This window comes from Prionailurus viverrinus, chromosome D3 (assembly GCF_022837055.1).
Source record: "Prionailurus viverrinus isolate Anna chromosome D3, UM_Priviv_1.0, whole genome shotgun sequence".
Lineage (NCBI taxonomy): Eukaryota > Metazoa > Chordata > Mammalia > Carnivora > Felidae > Prionailurus > Prionailurus viverrinus.
This window is the reverse complement of record NC_062572.1, coordinates 23,110,537-23,129,868: the sequence shown is the minus strand read 5'-3', so window position 1 is coordinate 23,129,868 and position 19,332 is coordinate 23,110,537. Positions and strand designations below refer to the sequence as shown.

The 19,332-nt window shown below is 40.0% G+C and overlaps 1 protein-coding gene across 5 annotated transcripts in view; it reads right to left on the bottom strand.

Moving 5' to 3' along the window:
• MORC2 (MORC family CW-type zinc finger 2) overlaps positions 1 to 19,332 on the bottom strand; it is a 40,952-nt gene that overhangs the window by 18,273 nt on the left and 3,347 nt on the right. For all 5 annotated transcript variants that reach the window (XM_047827705.1, XM_047827706.1, XM_047827707.1 and 2 more), the window contains exons 2-6: positions 13,867 to 13,920; positions 11,496 to 11,530; positions 5,688 to 5,756; positions 4,883 to 4,973; positions 1,339 to 1,447 (exon numbers count right to left, since the gene is read on the bottom strand). In XM_047827705.1, coding sequence (XP_047683661.1) covers positions 1,339 to 1,447; positions 4,883 to 4,973; positions 5,688 to 5,756; positions 11,496 to 11,530; positions 13,867 to 13,920 — 358 coding nt within the window. The remainder of the gene's footprint in view (positions 1 to 1,338; positions 1,448 to 4,882; positions 4,974 to 5,687; positions 5,757 to 11,495; positions 11,531 to 13,866; positions 13,921 to 19,332) is intronic.

Sequence of the window (19,332 nt, the reverse complement as noted above, 5' to 3'; positions counted from 1 at the left end):
ACTGACGCAGTGCACCAAAAAGGCAAATACATCCACCGGCTTGCCAAGGAAAGGCAGTGGAAAAAGACAACCTTTCATTCCCAACATGAACTATTTTGCTATGATTTAGGCTCATCTAAACAGGGCCAGCACAAATTTACCCACAGCTAACCACCAGAGATTAATCAGATTGAAAACCTGACCAAATTCACCTATCTATTTATGCAACAGCCATGGATTTCTCTCTGAAAACCCTCTTAACCCCCTCTCTAAAGCTCTAGTCACCACTTCTCACACATGAAAGGAGGTAAGAGTCCAGTCTGAGGCTGGGAAGACTGAGGCTATCCCTGATCCCCACCATGAGGAAGCACAGGCCTCACCAGACCAGCTCTGCAGATATGTGAACCACCAGGCCACAAAGAAAATCAATGGAGCATGTGTTTAGCTTACATAGTTAATTACCAACAACACGTTTTAAAATCAGAATATTCTAGATTCATTAGAACTTCCTTCCAATATAGCAATGATGACCTGGGGCTATTTGTCATCTGCCATTTAGTGAAGAACTTAACAACGATTTCCATACACTCACCACCTGCTTCACTACCTACCCAGGCCCTATAGGGATCTGACTTGTACCTTCTGATACAGACGATTAAAGCAACATATTTCTTCAAAAGGAAAATACATTCATAGCACATCCCACAAAATCACCATCATATAGGAAAGACTATGCTGCTCCAATTATTAGTTCCTATTATTATTACAGCCTGTGGTCTCCACCCATAGTTATGAAGCCAAAACACTCCCCTTGATAAAACAACTCCATATTGACACCCTGCCAGAATGAATTCAGGCTGCAGCTCTAAAGAAGGTACAAATCCTTGGTTCCTGCCATTTGATGACCCCATTCTCAGAAACAGGACAACTGTTCTCTGAAGCTTTGAGATTTTACCTTCTCTTAAACTAAAAGGTCTGCCTGATGCTTCAACCAATTCATCCAACCAGCTAATCCAATAACAGGGGTGTGGCTGTAATCCTGCAACCTCAATGAGTCCAGCATCGATGGCAAATGACCTACAGAAAGACCCTGGTCAGATGTGGGAAATGTCTATTTGTGTGCTTGTTTTTAATGTTTATTTATTTTTGGAGAGAGAAAGAGAGGCAGAGAGAGACAGAGAATCCCAAGCAGGCTTCATGCTGTCAGTGCAGAGCCTGACGCGGGGCTCAAACTCATGAATTGTGAGATCACGACCTGAGACAAAATCAAGAGTTGGATGCTTAGCTGACTGGGCCATCCAGGTGCCCCAGATCTGGAAAATGTTAAATGGCAACTCGAACCACAAGGATAGGACCTACCTCATCAATGCCTTCCTCCTCATGAAAGGTCCTGGACAAGAAGAGGCAAGTCATGGTATCCTCCTTCTTGGTGAAGAGTATAAAATCCTTCCCAATGCGCATTGAGCCCCTGAAAGGGAAGCAAAAATGGATTATTCTCCCAGGGATTCAAAAACTCATCTGAAAAAGAAGCAAATTCACTCTCTGGACGTGACTAAAACTGCCTTTAGGAGGCTCTTCTCAAGACCTCCCTCCATCCTAGGACCCTGAGCTGAGGCCCACGGCCCTCATTCCTCTGTTCTTCCATCAACTTTCATCACTCCTCACAACTTGCCTGACCCCACTTACCCACCATACAGGGCTCCTTCACCACCCTTATAGGGCACATTCCCAGCGATCGTCAGTCCCAAGTTAGTGTCACCCCCAACCTGCTGCCACAATAGTAACAAGTAATCCTGCTGCCCATGCACCAGGTTCATCTCAGCTACACAAGGGCTGCTGTACTCTTTGAATGTGTCACCATCAAGTTTCCCTCCAGGAACTGACACCTTCAACATGCTGACTACATCCAGTTCCCGTCAGGTATTTCTCATTCACTCATCAAATGGCAGAACCATCAAGGGCATAGCCCACGATCTATGCTCATAAGTTCTCAAAAAAAAAAACAAAACAAAAAAACAACAAAAAAAACCCAACGGTATGACCCCAAAGCTCAGCTAAACCTGACCCCCCCCAACCATACACAATATAATTCTTAATCACAGTTTTTAAGGCCTATAATTGGTTCATATCTTAGAACTATAACCATCTTCTGTCTCAAAATTGTTTTGCCACCTCAAGCTCATTATGACATAGGTGGTCCCTGCTTCTGTATGCAACTGGTTCTGGGAAATGTGCCTTGAGGCTGGGTTCCACAAGGCAAAAGTCTGAATGGAATCAACTGCTTCCTTCCTCTGGCCACATTCAATCATCTGAGGAACAGGCAAGGACAAGCCTTTCTGGGCAACATGGAACAGGGCAGAAGTTCTAACAGTTCATTGCCCAATGAACAATGGGACTGTTTTAGCTCCCTTCTTCTGAGTAGCTTCTGGGGCTTTATGGCTATTATCTCATTAGTCTCCATAATACCCCAGGGAGAGGATGGCAATGGGAAGCCTCAATGCTCTCTTCTATGTACAAATACAAACCAGGCTAGCATGCCAAACACATAAATGAATGCCATGTCCCATTTCCCCCAAATGCTCAGGAAAACACCCAGGACACTATCCAGAGACACCCTGGGGGCTGCCAAGTTCTGTTTTTCATCCTCTAGTTCCTAAGACATTGGCAATGTTCCTTCCCCTGACAATTTCACAGCCCTCCTCCTTCTTCTCTGAAGCTTATGGGTGGCAAAATGAGGCACATTACCTTGCCTTCTGTCAAAGCTTACTCTTGCCCTAATTTGGCAAAAACTCTCACTTTGTGCCTCTTTCTTCCCTCTTTGAACCTGACCTTGGAGGCTGAAGAGCAACAACTCCAAAAATACCATGTCTGCTGGCTTCCTTGCTTCTCAGCCCTATTCTCAGCACAAATCACTCCCTCCCAAAACACTCTTTCAACTTCTGAATTGGTATCAAAATAAATACACTCTCAACACTAGATGGCTCCAACCTCAATGGGTCCTTTACAAATATCATTGTACTAAATTATGCTAATAACACTCTCAACTTCCTGGTCTTCTAATTCTAAGCACAGTCAGAGTCACATTTTGTTTACTCCTTAAGCTTGCTTTGTAAGAGAGAATGTCAAAGAGTAGAACCCCATTTTCTAGATTAGGAAATAGATTTCAGAGACATGAAACAGCTTGCCTAAGGTCACAAAATTACCAAGACCAGTTAGGAGGAGGTTAGCCTATAATCCAGAAGGGAAGTCGGGCTTCTTCTATCACACTGACTCTAGGAGACTACAGTCATTGGGGACTTAGAGCACCGGTGATGGAATCACCTGGGGAACCCACAGAACCCACAAACCCAGTGAATCAGGCCAGGAATCTGCCATGGAAAGATCAAAAGAGAAATAAAATAAGAATCCAGAAACTAGGGGTGCCTGGGTGGCTCAGCTGGTTACACATCCAACTCTTGGTTTCGGCTCAGGTCATGATCTCACAGTTGTGAGTTCTGGCCCCACATCGGGCTCTGTGCTGACAGCACAGAGCATGCTTGGGATTTTCTCTCTCTGCCTCTCCCCTGCTTGCTTTCTCTCTCTCTCCCTCTCAAAATAAATAAATAAACTTAAAAAAGAAAAAAATCCAGAAACTAGTCTAGGGCTCTCACAGCAATGAGAGCATTTAATCCTTAACTTATTCAGTATGTATTATAATCCCAATTTACAAAGGAAGAAACTGAGGGTCAAAGAAGTAATTAAGTGGCTGAAGTGAGATTTGAACTTTAGTTTGTGTGACTGAAGTGAGATGGAGAACAGCTCCAGCTCTGCAGTCAGAAGGACCTGGTTCTTATCTCAGCTATACGCTCGGGCCAATATTTTTGTAACTCTGGGGAAATCACTTCATCCCCATAAACCTCAATTTCCTCAGTAGAAAATGAAAATAATAGTCCCTACACCACAAAGGGGTATAATGAGAATTAAACGAAATCATCCAAGTAAAGTTTTTAGCATGGTGCCTGGCACATGATAAGTGCCTGTTATTTCCATTTGGTTTCTCCCCTGAAAGACAAATCAAAAAGTCCAGGTACCATGTCCCTCATGTCTTTGTAAGCATTCTCTTCCCCTGCCACACACCCAAAGCACACTGCATGTGAGGGACTACTGATACCGTTAACTAACCAAAGCACCATCCTCTCTCAAACAAAACAACACGTTTCCACAGCAAGACTGGAAACGTGACTCAGAATTCCATTTGTACAAACTCTAAATCTTATTCCATCCAAAGGTATGTACAGCTGGAAGTGAGCACTTCAGAAATAGAAACCTTTCTCTTGGGGCTTCACTGAAAATCAGAACAACACATTCCAAACACCAAACAAGTGGGAACCAAGGGCTGAGAAAGAAGTCCCAAGAGATTTGAAGACATTAGGTAGGTCCCTGCTACAGAGTCCAGCAGGACATATGAGTGGAGACCCTGTCTTCTGGGAGGGAGGGTTCAGATCTTTTACTCACCCTGGATCCCCATATGGCAGGCGCTCAGGGAACAGTGCTGTGACATGAAACAACCCTTTACCATCTCAGATATCCTAACCCCCAAAACAACCACCTCAACCGCAGGGTAAAAATAAGAATTTTCCTCAGGAGGAGAGATGTGGTTCCAGAGCACATTGCCAAGAGAAAACTACAACTCCACTCACCCCAATTGGTTTAAGATGTTCATACTTTTCAATCTGTAAGGAAAACTACAGATTTAGAACAACAGTTACTAAGTCCCCAAACTACCACTTCTTTTTGACTTTTCTTCTGTTCCAGAGTTACAGTGATGAAGGGATAAGGAGCAGGAAAATTTTCATTGGACAGAAGCAAGAGAGCACTGCTTGATTTTGTACGGAGTCCTATGACAGGTTTCTGGTATACTTACGATTTTAACCCATTCCCATACTGCCCAATCTGGGTGGACTCAGGCGTTCGCTTGGCTGACTTCCCAAACTGGATCACACTGGCAGCATCACCTGAAGTGGCAGGCACAAAAGAAAGTGAAGCATTTGCATTTCTTTCCCAGGATCCTCAAAAATCAAAGGTCTGAACCTTGTTAAATCCAAGCAGGGCTGTGTGTATGGAGGCAATCTCAGACTGGCCTGTCAACACCACCATCACTATGACCTTATTCTGTTACCAGAACATGGTATGAAGGCTGAGGGAGACCTCTGTAGTTCTAGCTCTAAGATGTTGTGCAAGCTGATAAGTACACTGTCAAGAGACAGGTAATCTGGGGCGCCTGGGTGGCTCAGTCGGTTAAGCATCCGACTTCAGCTCAGGTCACGATCTCACGGTCCGTGAGTTCGAGCCCCGCGTCGGGCTCTGTGCTGACAGCTCAGAGCCTGGAGCCTGTTTCGAATTCTGTGTCTCCCTCTCTCTCTGACCCTCCCCTGTTCATGCTCTGTCTCTGTCTCAAAAATAAATAAACGTTAAAAAAAAAATTTAAAAAAAAAAAAAAAAGAGACAGGTAATCTGACTGACTTCAGGTTGCCACTCAGATCCTATCTCCCATGCTAGGACAAGACCTGGCAAATCCATTAGTGGAATTAAGCCTATGATCCTGCAACAGACCTCTCTCTCCAGATGGATCTTCTAATCACAATAGTGAGGTAACAAAAACAACACGATAAGTTTTTTGTAAAAAGAGTTACGTCCTCCCCCAAAGAAGCAATCATCTCATCACTTACTTGGATCCATTCCTGCTCCATCATCCAAAAAGCAAAGCATAAATCCTCCTCGAAGGTCCTCTCGCCTTTCTGTAAAAGAAGCAGTTGCCATTACTGGGTAGTTACCTATCAGAGGGTGGCAACATGGGTAAAATCAGAATGTATACCAATGTGACGTTTGATCCAAAAAGGTTAGAATGCCAAATCTAGCTCCTCCTTCTAACAGCCTTAGCTAGTATGAAGTAAATGTCAGAGCCCTTGAGGGTGGGCCTTACTATCAAAGGTTCTCCAATGCTTTCTAGTTCATGACAAAGCTTGAGAGAATCTTTGAGGGCAGGAAATACCTGGTCCACTAGACTAACCACACCAAGGACCACTAAATATCATGTATTTCACACAAACCTCAATCATCCTTCTGCCTCTTTCCACCTGGATTACTTCTACCTCTGCCCTCTGCCATGGACCCCAAGCCACTAAAGCATTCCAACTACTACACACTCTACCTTATCAATACTCTTCAAATTCAACAGAGCATCTCCTTTGTGGGTTAAGTTTGGGGTAGCCATCAGACAAAGCAATCAAGCCAGACACGCCACGGGCACAGCGGTGACAGCTACTATCCAGACAAACTGCTATGTCTATGTGTGACTAGCCCCAGGCTAACTTTAGTTTCTGGGCTATATGTATTCATTGCCACATCTTCTGCTTGGCACGGGTCCTTGAAATGGCTCCCTAACCTAGGAATGAGATGGCACAAGGTGTAGTGAGAACTTCCTGGTTCCCAGCTGGACTTGCTCAACTGGAAGGAGGAGCAGTCTTTTGACAAAAGAAGTCCTTTGACAGTGCAGCCATGGCAAGACTTCCTGGTCAACAGGAAGGGAACAAAACAAACTGACTGCCATTTCAGTAGGTGGAAGAACCTCTTCTTTCGGTAGCTGTCTTCTGCAGCAGCAGGTGGTTACTCAAAGTAGTCTGGGTCTAAGCATCTCACAAACACTAAAGAAAAGATTCTCAAATAGGGAAGGGGACCATACTGGAGTTTCCAAGGTGCCTTTGACCAATGATGAGTACTGTGTTGGCAAAGGAGGAACAGCACGGGCTTTGGAATCAGGAGAGCACTTCTATTAAAAGAAAGGTCTATGTAAGGTACTACGGAGACAAGCCCAAGACTGCTTTGGAGACTACTTCCTGAGAACTTTTTTGTCTCCCCTAAGCTGAGGTTCACCAACTTCATACACTATCCAAGCTGAGGAATCTCAGTTTAAAACACTCTTTGTCCTCTCCTAAGGCTAAAGATTCAAGGGAGTCATGATCACCTTCGTTAAATGAACTAGTTAGTGTAATTTAAAACGCTATTTCAAAAGTACTATAAAGCACAGAGATTTTCAAGTATCACTAAGTGTTCAGGAATTTAGCTCTACTAAAACGTTAATAACAAGTGCTTCTTGAAAGTTCAAGAACAAGGATCTTCCTGGAAGTACTACTAGTAGATAAGAAAATTTCTCCTTATGGCAGTGCCTCTTATCAAAGTATGGAGAATCCAAATGAGATCTAGTAAGCAGGAGCAAGTGCAAGAAAAGTGCAAAAAGACTTCAAAATTTCCTTCTGGAGGAAGCAAGGTATCACATGGAGACTCAATCTGGGTCAGATACAGAACATGGTAAAAGTGTTCTAAATCTAACCAAGAGCCATTTGCTGTACACTTCAGCCATAAAATGTACATGAAGACTGTGCTTCGGGATTCAGAAATTGGTTCAAGCCAAGTGCATTTCAAAAGTCTTCAAAGATTACTGGCATTTCTGGAACACTAAATAGGAAGTTACTCTAGGCCCTTGTGTTTGTTAGAATAGGATTTGCAGGCTGTTTTAACACAAAATCACCACTTAACAGGGGGTCTGAGATACCTTTCTTGTTCAAAGACTTCATTTCAAAGATTTTTCATATGGTTTACAAGGGTTAAGAGATCCACCAATAGAGGATCCTCCTGGCCACACAGTAATCAACAGCCTGTATGCAGCTAGTAGTAACCAAGTCCATGATCAAGTGCAACACTGCCTCAGGGCCAAGAGAGACTAGCTGACACAGCAGTCACTTCTTCAACTTTGTAAATATGCAATGTGGTATCTTTACCTGGCTACAATGCTTATCCTAATCACTCATTTATTCAATGAGCATTTACTGAGCACTTCCTCTGTGCCTGGCTCTGTGATAAAAACAACAGTAAACAATACAGATATGATCACTGCCTTCACAGAGCTTAGAGTCCAAAAGCTGCTACTCTCTGTAGAAGGTTAGGTAATCAGGAGGGTTTAAGCAGGAGACCAAGAAGAGTAACAGCAAGAGCAAAATGTAGTCTGCGTTAAGAATCAGCTGAAGACCTTGTTAAAAATACAGATTCTGGGCTCTACCCTGGAAAGTCTGTGTGAATCTGAGGTGGTACCTAAGAATTTTATTTCTTTTTTTTTTTAATTTTTAAAAATGTTTTTATTTATTTTTGAGACAGAGAGAGACAGAGCATGAGCAGGGGAGGGGCAGAGAGAGAGGGAGACGCAGAATCCAAAGCAGGCTCCAGGCTCCAAGCTGTCAGCACAGAGCCCAACTCAGGGCTCGAACTCAGGAACCGCGAGATCATGACCTGAGCAGAAGTCAGACGCTCTACCGACTGAGCCACCCAGGCGCCCCAGAATTTTTATTTCTAACAAGCTCCACAGGTGACGCTGTCCATCAACAGACCACTCTTTGAGAAGCACTGAACTAGAGAATAAAGAACCCATTGCATCCCTGCTTAAAACAATCTCCTCAGACATTCCACAAGTTAGAGATGTATTCCTAACACCTGATATTTACTTTGTCAGTCATTTGAGTGATATATGAAGCCTCCAAGCAAAGGATTTTGATGAAGAACAGGGAGTTCTGGAGAGAGGAGAGTCTAAGCAGCTGGGGGTTGTATGCTTCCACTCCCATCATACATTTTGGAACCAAGACAGGGAGGGCAAAGCCAAACTGCCTTCTTTGCAGTTGTGCCTCAGATCCTGGTAGCAGCTATGTAAGATTATCAGAACAAATTTGGAAGGATGCACATCTAAGCTCCCCCCAATATGGCTAAGTCTAGCTTCTCCAAATCAGCCTGACAATCCACATCCCATCATCCAACTCTCACTGGGGAGAAGACAGGAAATAGAAGCAGAAGAAATGTAAAATGGAGCTAATAAATCAAAAGTCAGAGATGATAAAATAATGTCCTCAGCAGAAGTTGTAATAAAATGACACCCAAGTTCTTGTTCTTTTGCCATCTGAGCACTATACATTTCAGGTTCACATGCTCTAATTTTCCATTTCTATGATTCGGCATCACAAAAGGGATCTTTCTTTGAGAAGTGACACTCCTATACAAAGAAGTCAAGAAAGTCAATAAAAATACCAAATCTACTTCTGACAGGCACATTATGGTATGACCCCATCTAATAGGAATGTTTTGGGTGAGTGAACACCTCTGCACTTCAAGAGCCTGGTTCCTTTGTCACCCTTCTTAGGTTTAAATACAATCTTTTGGGGCGCCTGGGTGGCGCAGTCGGTTAAGCGTCCGACTTCAGCCAGGTCACAATCTCGCGGCCTGTGAGTTCGAGCCCCGCGTCGGGCTCTGGGCTGATGGCTCAGAGCCTGGAGCCTGTTTCCAATTCTGTGTCTCCCTCTCTCTCTGCCCCTCCCCCGTTCATGCTCTGTCTCTCTCTGTCCCAAAAATAAATAAACGTTGAAAAAAAAAAATTAAAAAAAAAAATACAATCTTTTAAAATGTGAATTTGTAGTGAATTCAAACTAAATCTGATGTTTGAGGGGATTTCCAAGTTCAGTATCAATCTAGTTTCAGAACAGGAGACAGGAAAATACTTTCCCCTCTGTACCAACAATAAGAACTTTATAGTACTAGGATATTACTGATTTTATTATTCTACTTGTAAAATGAGGTTGCTTTTATTCCTCCTGTTGAATGTGTTAATAAGGCTCTGAGGTAGAAAAGAGTGAAGTGATACCTCAGCCAAGACTCCCAATCTCGAGCTATTTGGAGTAAATCTTTTTCCAAAATGCTGTAGTCCTTACTGATTCTATCATACCATTTAATCTTTAACTGCCTTGACAATTCCCTTAAGACCAAGTTATTGTTCTCTAATCATCTGCAGAGTGCTGTCTCTCCAATTAGAGACTTAAGTTCTCTAATGAGAACTTAGAAAAGGCCCCATCACATCCTCTCTGGACTCCTCCCAAAGCACAACAGCAGTAAGAACACTGAGCACAGAATAAATGCACAGTTGGCCCTTTTCATTTAAATTGAAATCCAACTGTTATGCTCCATTTTGAGTATAATGGACAAAATTTTCTTAGTGAAATTCACACGCCGAAGGTGGAAGGAGGGGACAGAGATGATCTCTGTTTAAAACTGTTTCTTTCAAATAGACTCAGCTCTGATGATTTTTCCTTTCAATGTCACTTGGAGTAGAGGCCCTTTCTCTGCTTTACCATCTGTGCAATGATTAAGACAACTGCTGATTCTTTCAGAGGTAGCTGTAATTGCTCCTCATCATAGCACACTTGAGATGTAAGATACACAGTAACTTGGGAATGGTTCCTCCATTTGACCTTAGGGTTTAAGTAACCATCTTCTAAGACTCTTCTGCTATGCCTTTTTCCTGTTCATTTCTTCTAAAAATAAAAGAAGTCTTATTTTCACCACTTCGGCATAGCTTTTTGAGAAGGCTTTCAGAATTTAAACAGTATAGCTGACGTTTAGCTATCCTGAATGATTTTCTTTGCTCTAAAGAAAATGTGCATGAGAAATCCATCATATCTAGGGAGATTCATCATAATTATATAACACTGAGGTTCTGAGAATCACTTCTTAGTTATGTGCTTGTTCCCATTTATCAAATGAGTGAGTCCATGAAGAGGGGCTATTTGATAATTGTATATTCCCACAAAAACTACCAGTATTCTCAGATGTTAGTCAATGTTATTCAAAATATTAGCCTAAACCTTTCAGAAGACTTTAGAAAAGTTTATCAGAAAAACAGAGTATGCTAGCCAAATTGGATTTAAAAGCTATCTTCCCCTATTCCCCTTCCAAATTTCTAGCATTCAAATTACCAAAAAAACATGCTGGTACAAACACTGAACAGGCAGAAAGCAAACTAAAAATGATAATTTAAAATTTTTAAAAAGCCAATGATAATGACTAAGAATTCTTCCACTGTTGTACCTACTCCAGAAAAAAAAAGAATTTTACTACCAAACAGCAGAGCCAATTAAATAAGCAAAACAGTAGACACTGTTAGTATCTTTAAATTCCAAGCAAAGCAGCCCTCCTTTCTGACATTTCTGCCTGAGAACATCTCAGTGAATTCCAGCACCAACCCAGTTAACCCACCTGTTTTAGGCAACTGACACCAGCAACCCTCCAAGTCCTTGCTGAGGTTGCAGAGAGAGGAAGTGGCCTCCAATAAGCTCTTTTTGGCCTCAGGTAGCAGTAAAATCAACCAATCAGTAAGCCAACCAATCAAATCACTGGTACTTGGTCACTTTGTTCCCCACTACTCTACTCCATTAACCCATAAATCTCTCAGTGGCTACTTAAGTAGATCTATAGATCTGGACACCACGTTAGTTCCCTTGCACCAAAATTTTTGGTTTCTATTATATGCCTGACCAGGAATGCCCTGTTTCTACCTGTGACCTGGAATAATCAAGCTCTTAAGCATTTCTTCTTAGGCATAGCAATAAATTCATTCAAAGGAACTGAACGTCAGAGGAAAGGACTGACATGTAACTTAGACTTACCTGCATAAATATCTATTCTGGTGGCATCAGCATCTCTGCAAAATTAAAAGAAAAAAATCAAGATCCAGTTGAAAATATGAAGTATCAACCATCAAAATGTACAATATTTTAAGTGGGATGCATACTATTTTGAGTCTATTTTCAGGAAGTCACACAGAAATTCTGTATCCATTACACTTTCACACTTAGTAATACTGTTTTCCTTATGTGTCTGTGAAACACTTCTGAAGCTCTGAACTATTTAAAATAATCACATGACACATAGGGCCTGGATACATTTTTTTTTTTTTTTTCTGGATACATTTTTTAAATACAGATTTCACAGTAAAAATATCTAGAGAATAAGAAAGAACACCATCCTTTACACACTAAAAAATGACTCACAACTGTGTTTCTCTCACTCACTTGACTGCAATCATAAAAAATGTTCTAGTAACTTGTCCATTTTTCTTTGTCACAAAATGTTAAAGGAAAAAAAAATCATCTGCCACGAAGCCTATGAAAAATCAGGTCTCATAGTATACACACTACAGTCAACATACTAATTCACAAGCCCATAATCTTATCCTAACCTAAAAGGAAGTTGGGGCACTCCATCAGACTCCAACCATTAGCTGAAATAACAAGTTCAGTCATCAAGAGCAGCTTGAAGGTAATCTAGTCCAATTCTGCCAACTGCAGGCAAGGAAAATGAGGCACGGAGAGTTTCATCAGTTTTATTTTTTTAATTTTTAAAGTTTTTTTATTATTTGGAGAGAGAGAGAGAGAGAGAGAGAGAGAGAGAGAGAGAGAGAAAGCACAAGTAGGGGAGGGGCAGAGAAAGGAGACACAGAATCCGAAGCAGGCTCCAAGCTCTGAGCTGTCAGTACAGAGCCCAATGCGGGGCTTGAACCCACAAACCGTGAGATCATGACCTGAGCCAAAGTCAGATACTCAACCGACTGAGCCACCCAGGTACCCTAAGTTTCATCAGTTTTAAGTGGGGGGAAAAAAACCCACTCAAGTCCATTCAGTTCTATATGTACCTATTCCTAAAAACATAAAAACATTTTCAAATATGAGAAAAATTAGCAAAATGTGTGCATGAACAGTAACATATACTCCTAGGAATCTCCAATTCACCATAGGATATAAAAAAAGACAGTCTGCCACAACACACCATGGTCTCACAAAGCTAATAAGTGGCAAAGTCATAGTTCCATTAAGCTACAGCATCTTTAAATTGAATACAAAAATTATGACTCAACCAGGATTGAAACAAAATGGAACTTTTCTGGTGAAACAACTTATTAACAAGCACACTTTCATGAACAGTCCAGTGAATAACAATAAAAGTAATAATAGCATAGATTTATAGTATAGATATAGATACAAACAGAAAACTACCCAGCAGCTCATTAACTAGGGATCTGTTTAGAAAGTACTTCTACTCTCAGGGCACCTAGGTGGCTCAGTCAGTTAGGCATCTGACTCTTAAGTTTGGTCCAGGTCATGATCTCCCAGTTTGTGGGACTGAGCCTCACGTCAGTCTCCACAATGACAGCACGGAGCCTACTTGGGATTCTCTCTCTCTCTCTGCCCTTCCCTTGCTCATGTGCACATGCACATATGCATTCTCTCTCTCAAAATAAGTTAACTAAAAAAAATGGAAGTACTCTACTCTCAATTCTTACCCTCTTCCTTCATTAGTCATCAACACTTGGTCAATAAGCAATGTGTCTGAATTTTATGTCTGCATTCAGAAACAAAACTGAGAGAATATTTTCATAATTATGAACAGAATCGTGATTTGGATGTTCCTATTTGCTTATCTTTGAGGCAACCTAAACTTTCTAGTCTTGCACATAACATTTATAGACTTCCATCACTAAGAACTCAATATAACACAGTGCTGAAGACTTTCTTCCAAACACAGCTACTAATAACAGAAGATACTTTGATCAACTAGGGTCAATTAAATATACATTTTAGGAACACACTCTGGCATAATTTTAAAGACTTTAGATGGTGTACATTTTTGGTAACACAAATTAAATAAGATCTTGTCTGTCCCATTACCTTGATTGCTAAATTCCTATCTTAAATCCTTGCATTTCATTGCAATTATCTTGCTCTAATACACAAGGGAAGATAACTTGGAAGGCCATAAGTTCACTATTTTTAGGACAAGCAATGGGTGAATTAAAGTTAATCAAGTAAAGTAGAAGTATCAACTAACATGCTATTAAAAATACTTTTGGGGTAAGAGGCCTCTTAGGAGGGAATTGCAGCTGCTTACAGAACTGTCTCCTTCCTAAGTCTTCAGAAAACAATAGTCACAAGGACCCAAAAAGTTTTCAAGCACAGCTTGTATGCCTAAAAGACTACATACCTTGCATTATCAACCAGTTCAGCAAGAGCACCAAACAAGAATTCATGAGTAGTTCTGAAATGATAAATACTAAGAATCAGCAAAAGAATTACAGAATTGAACTATGACACCTAATAAGTCAAGGTTATAAAATATTAAAGTTTTTAGAAAATCTAAAATTGCCATTTGCATTGTCACTTTACACTACTGAAATTTCCCCACAACTCGAAACCTTTAAGAGTTGCTAAGCCCCCTCAAATGTTAATCTATTAAATCTTGCTGTCTACTCATGTCTATTCTTACTATGTTAAGAAACCCACTCTGAAGCATTAAGATTCCTATGTGTATATACTATTTTAAAAGCAGCATTTTCCACTACTCATGTTCTGTCTAGAAAAAATGTCTGTATTTTATTTTTCATTGCCTTAACCAGCTATCAGTTTCCGCATATCTCTAAGCATGCTCAATGGGTGACTTGCTAACATTCTGCTTTATCAGTACTTATGTGTTATCTATTGGTAAAAGAAGAAAACCCATTTGCTTTTGTGCAGTTTATAAGCAAAATATTCCATTTGGAAGTGAGGAGAAAGGAGAGGATAATCTATTTCCTGACTTTCCAATTCTAGCCAAAAACAGCTTTCTCCACATTAAAGAAGGGAATCCAAGACCCTGTTGAACAATTCCTCTTAGGAGGACAATAGCGTGGTGTGTTCTTCCTAAGGTCCCTGTTAGCCCCTTCAAGGTCATCTCTCTTCCAGGAGGCTGCTCAAAGTTGGGTTAGATAAATACACAATTACCATTATTATTCATAACTCAATAAATATGTGTGCCTAAGATGCATCCTTAAATTACTTCTCCACTTATACTCTCTTTGTGATATTTTCCATAATAGTCCTCTTATAGGTATGAGTAAAATGCGTCCCCCTAGAAACCTTGACTTTTGATTAAAGAAAATGTAAAATCATTAACCTAAGTACATTACCATCATCAATTTTTCAAAAATACACAAATTATACCCATTGATTTTTTTTTTGGTATAACTTGTAGCCATTAAAGTGAAAATTTCTAAAAATTTAGAATGAAATATACCAAAATTAAACAACCAGTGTCCAGGATCTCTGATCACTTACTATATCATGTAAAACTTAAAACAAATTATAAAATATTTGCTTATAAAATAAACACCCAAAGCTGAACTGTCCAGAAACCCTGGTTTCCCCTCAAGTAAACCCACAAATTTTTACAACTACAAATTTTGAATTAAAACTGTTACTAAAAGAAAAAAAATATTGGAATTTTAGGAAGAACTTTTCCCCCATGAGATCAGTGATTATATCTGTTGCTAATCCAAGATGGCATCAATAAATAGGTCTTAGTAAAAAGTAGAAATTTATCTCCAATTCACTTAGAAAATAGAGTTCAAATTCTTCTGACCAAAATCCAATCCTTAATTATTTTACATGAAAAGAAAAACAATTTCAGGGGCACCTGGGTGGCTCAGTCAGTTAAGCATCAGACATCAGCTCAGATCGTGATCTTGATGCTCATGGGTTTGAGCCCTGCCATTGGGCTGTGCTGACAGCTCAGAGCCTGGAGCCTGCTTAGGACTCTGTGTCTCCCTCTCTCTCTGCCCCTCCCCCACTGGCGCTCTGTCTCTCTCTAAACTAAATAACCATTAAAAAAATTTTTTTTAAAGAAAAACAATTTCTATGAAAAAAACACCTGCATAAAACATATGTGTCTTTAATTAAAAATATTTAAGTTTCTAGAATCATCTCAAATTCTTCAAGTTATCATCTGAAGAAACAAAGAAGTATTCTGTAGATTACTACACTAAAGAAATAGAGAGAAATGTTAGAAAATTAAAGGTGATTTACTAAAGGTAATATAATTTAAAAGTGAATCTAACATTTGCTCTCAAGCTTTCAGTCATTTTCCTGTCTGAATAGAAGTAGCTAAAAACTTAACAAAGTGAATTACTCTCCATCCTCAAAATTTTTTTTAATTTTGAGGATTGTTATATAAAATAACAAATTCTATTGCAATACTTATTTCAATAAAAAGTTATACTTTAATATAGTCAAGGAAATTCAGAAATAAAACTCCTGTAAACCAAAAAAACCCAAACAAACAAACAAACAGAACAACCATAAGAATGGACTACAATTTATATGCAGGAATCCTTGGAATACATCAAAGAATGAAGAACTGGCCTTTGGTAGTGAAAACAGTGAATATGAATAGTCTTCAAAACTTACTCTAATACCCTTTACTATCAGGGCAAAGAAATCACAAACAGAAATGGTGACCATAGGGGCACCTGGGTGGCTCAGTCGATTAGGCGTCAGCTCAGGTCATGACCTCGCAGTTTGTGAGTTCAAGCTCCACATCAGGCTCTATGCTGACAGCTCAGAGCCTAGAGCCTGTTTAGGATTCTGTGGCTCTCTCTCTCTCTCTGCCCCTCCCTTGCTTGCTCGCTGCCTCTCTCTCTCTCTCTCTCTCAAAAATGAATAAACATTAAAAAAAAATTAAAAAAAAGAAATGGTGACTGCTTCTCAGCAATACATATTTCTTTTTTTTCTTTTTTTTTTTTATATGAAATTTATTGACAAATTGGTTTCCATACAACACCCAGTGCTCATTCCAAAAGGTGCCCTCCTCAATACCCATCACCCACCCTCCCCTCCCTCCCACCCCCCATCAACCCTCAGTTCTCAGTTTTTAACAGTCTCTTATGCTTTGGCTGTCTCCCACTCTAACCTCTTTTTTTTTTTTTCCTTCCCCTCCTCCATGGGTTTCTGTTGAGTTTCTCAGGATCCACATAAGAGTGAAACCATATGGTATCTGTCTTTCTCTGTATGGCTTATTTCACTTAGCATCACACTCTCCAGTTCCATCCACGAGCAATACATATTTCTGATTGCTTCACATGAAAACTGCTTCACATGAAAATGAGAGACATTCAGAATTCAAGAAGATCTCAATAGGGCAAGGACAAAGTATCTCTGGCTAAGTTTTCACTGCTTTCTACACGATGTTTAGAAATGTGCCTTGTATATTTAGAATTTAAAGAAAACATTCCAAATGGCTTTTGTTGTTCCACATAGTATCAGTGCTGTTCCACACGTAACTATTTCAGACAAGCTAACAAATATCTTTAAAATGTAACCAAGGGAGGGGCACTTGGGTGGCTCAGTCAGTTAAGTGTCAGACTCTTGAGCTCAGGTCATGATCTCATGGTTCATGGGATTGAGCCCTACATTGGGCTCTGTGCTGACAGCACGGAGCCTGCTCGGGATCCTCTTTCTCCCTCTCTCTCTACTCCTCCCCTGACTAGCTTGTGTGCACACACACACACACATTCCCTCTCAAAATAAATAGACATTTAAAAAAATAAATAAATAAAGTGAGAGCTCCTGGGTGGCTCAGTCAGTTAAGCATCTGACTTCGGCTCAGGTCATGATCTCATGGTCCATGAGTTTGAGCCCCATGTCAGGCTCTGTGCTGACAGCTCAGAGCCTGGAGCCTGCTTTGGATTCTGTGTCTCCCTCTCTCTGCTCCTCCTCCGCTCACACACACGTGTGCTCTCTCCCTCTCAAAAATAAACATTAAAAAAATAAGAATAAAATTTAAAAAGTGTAGCTAAGGGATATTATTGTGATGTATACTGACACATCACAAAAGGCGCCTTTTGTGACAACTGTTGGGAAAGTCAGAGACAACGCACATCTCTTCTCCAGACCTTCAACTGATTGATTAATGGGTCCTACTAACAAATTCTAAAATCAGAGTTCTAAATGTTTTTTAAAATCAGAAGAATCAAAAACATACTGACTGCGTAAGTTCTCTCCTTTTTTCAAATAATATTCAAAGAGGCACACTCATTGCTTGCTAGCATTTGAAACAGATATCTGAGCAAGTATCAAAGAAAATTATTTTCACAGATGTAAAGATTCTTTGCATGTTATCAAAGAAAGGTCAACCATCTGGAAAAAGACAAGGATTTTTAACAAACTCTCACTTTCAAGTGATCTTGGCTTTTATGCCATTTGTGCCATGATCAAAATAGTTTTGCAGCTCAGCATTTCCAGTGACAAATTCACGGGTAAATCTACTCATTACATAAGGAATATGCTGTCCCTATTTATATTCAGCCTGAATTTAAACCAATAGATTATCCACAAGTCTATCATACAGTGATAGCTTCTGCTGTGTTCTTGGAGATGTTGACAACAGTTAATTGCCTTAACTGCTAGAAAATAAAGCTGAGAAACTAGAGCAACAATTTTTACATTCAAATAGCTTTAATATATTTAGAGCGTGAACCCACATTTCAACAGGATTGTAAGTCCCCAAAACTATTAAGTCTCTAGAGGTGACAGGTTCCTCTATGTTCATTCACTATATATATAAATAAAACAAACCAAAGTATCATATGGCCAAGATAATTTATCAAACGTGCCAAGAGGAAAAGACATGGAAAGCAGTCATCTTATACTTAAGCATCCTGCTCTCTCAGACCACTTAGCAGTACTGCAAACAGTGACATAAGACACGCATCTTGTCACAAAGGAACATCACTACCATCACTATATCTGGAATCTAGCACCTAGATTGCCATGAACTTTTTACTAACAGTCACAAAACCCACCACTAAAGACCAGTAACTGTATAAAACTCCTTTTATTCAAAAACTCTTATCATTTCGTAATTGCAACACCCAGTATTAAAAGAAAATAACCAAGACTAAGACTTTCATGTTATGAAAATTTCACAGGCCTGCTTTAAACCTTAATGCTGACGTAACCAATAACCATCAACACTTACCACAGACATCATACCAAAAAAAAAAAAAAAAAAAAATTCAAGACAGATGTTTACTGTCTCCAGTAAATGCTCCTAAGAATGTACCTGTCTAATGAATACCACCAAACAGCAACTTGCTACCATATTGACCAACTTGTGGTTTATATAAATCATACACTGAATAAACAATAATCACCATCTATTCAATGATCATCATGTACCATGTATGAGCTAATTACTTTATAAACATTATTTAACATACTCCTCATAAACACTGTCAGATTAGCTCCATTTTATAGATGAAGAAACAGAGGCTCAGGGAAATCAATCTGCCCAAAAACTCAACCAGGAAGCAGTCAAATCCAAGCCTGGCTGGCTCCCAAGCCTATGCATGCTCTCTCCATTGCACCACACTGATTTCTATCTTTCTAGTCTGCCTGTGTTCCACCTGCAAGTCTATGTTACACGGGAGGTAAGCAAAGGGTCATACCTTACATAATTCACAATATGGCAATATTGCAGATGTCAGACACTCTATAATGGTTTTGTGTTTTAAAAATTGTAACAGAACAAAGGAGAAGGTAATCGAAGAAAAATCTTCCCATTTCTGAAGGTGACCTTGCATCACTTAACACAGAGAAGATCCATCTACCATCATAACGAGTAACAAGTCACGGCTTA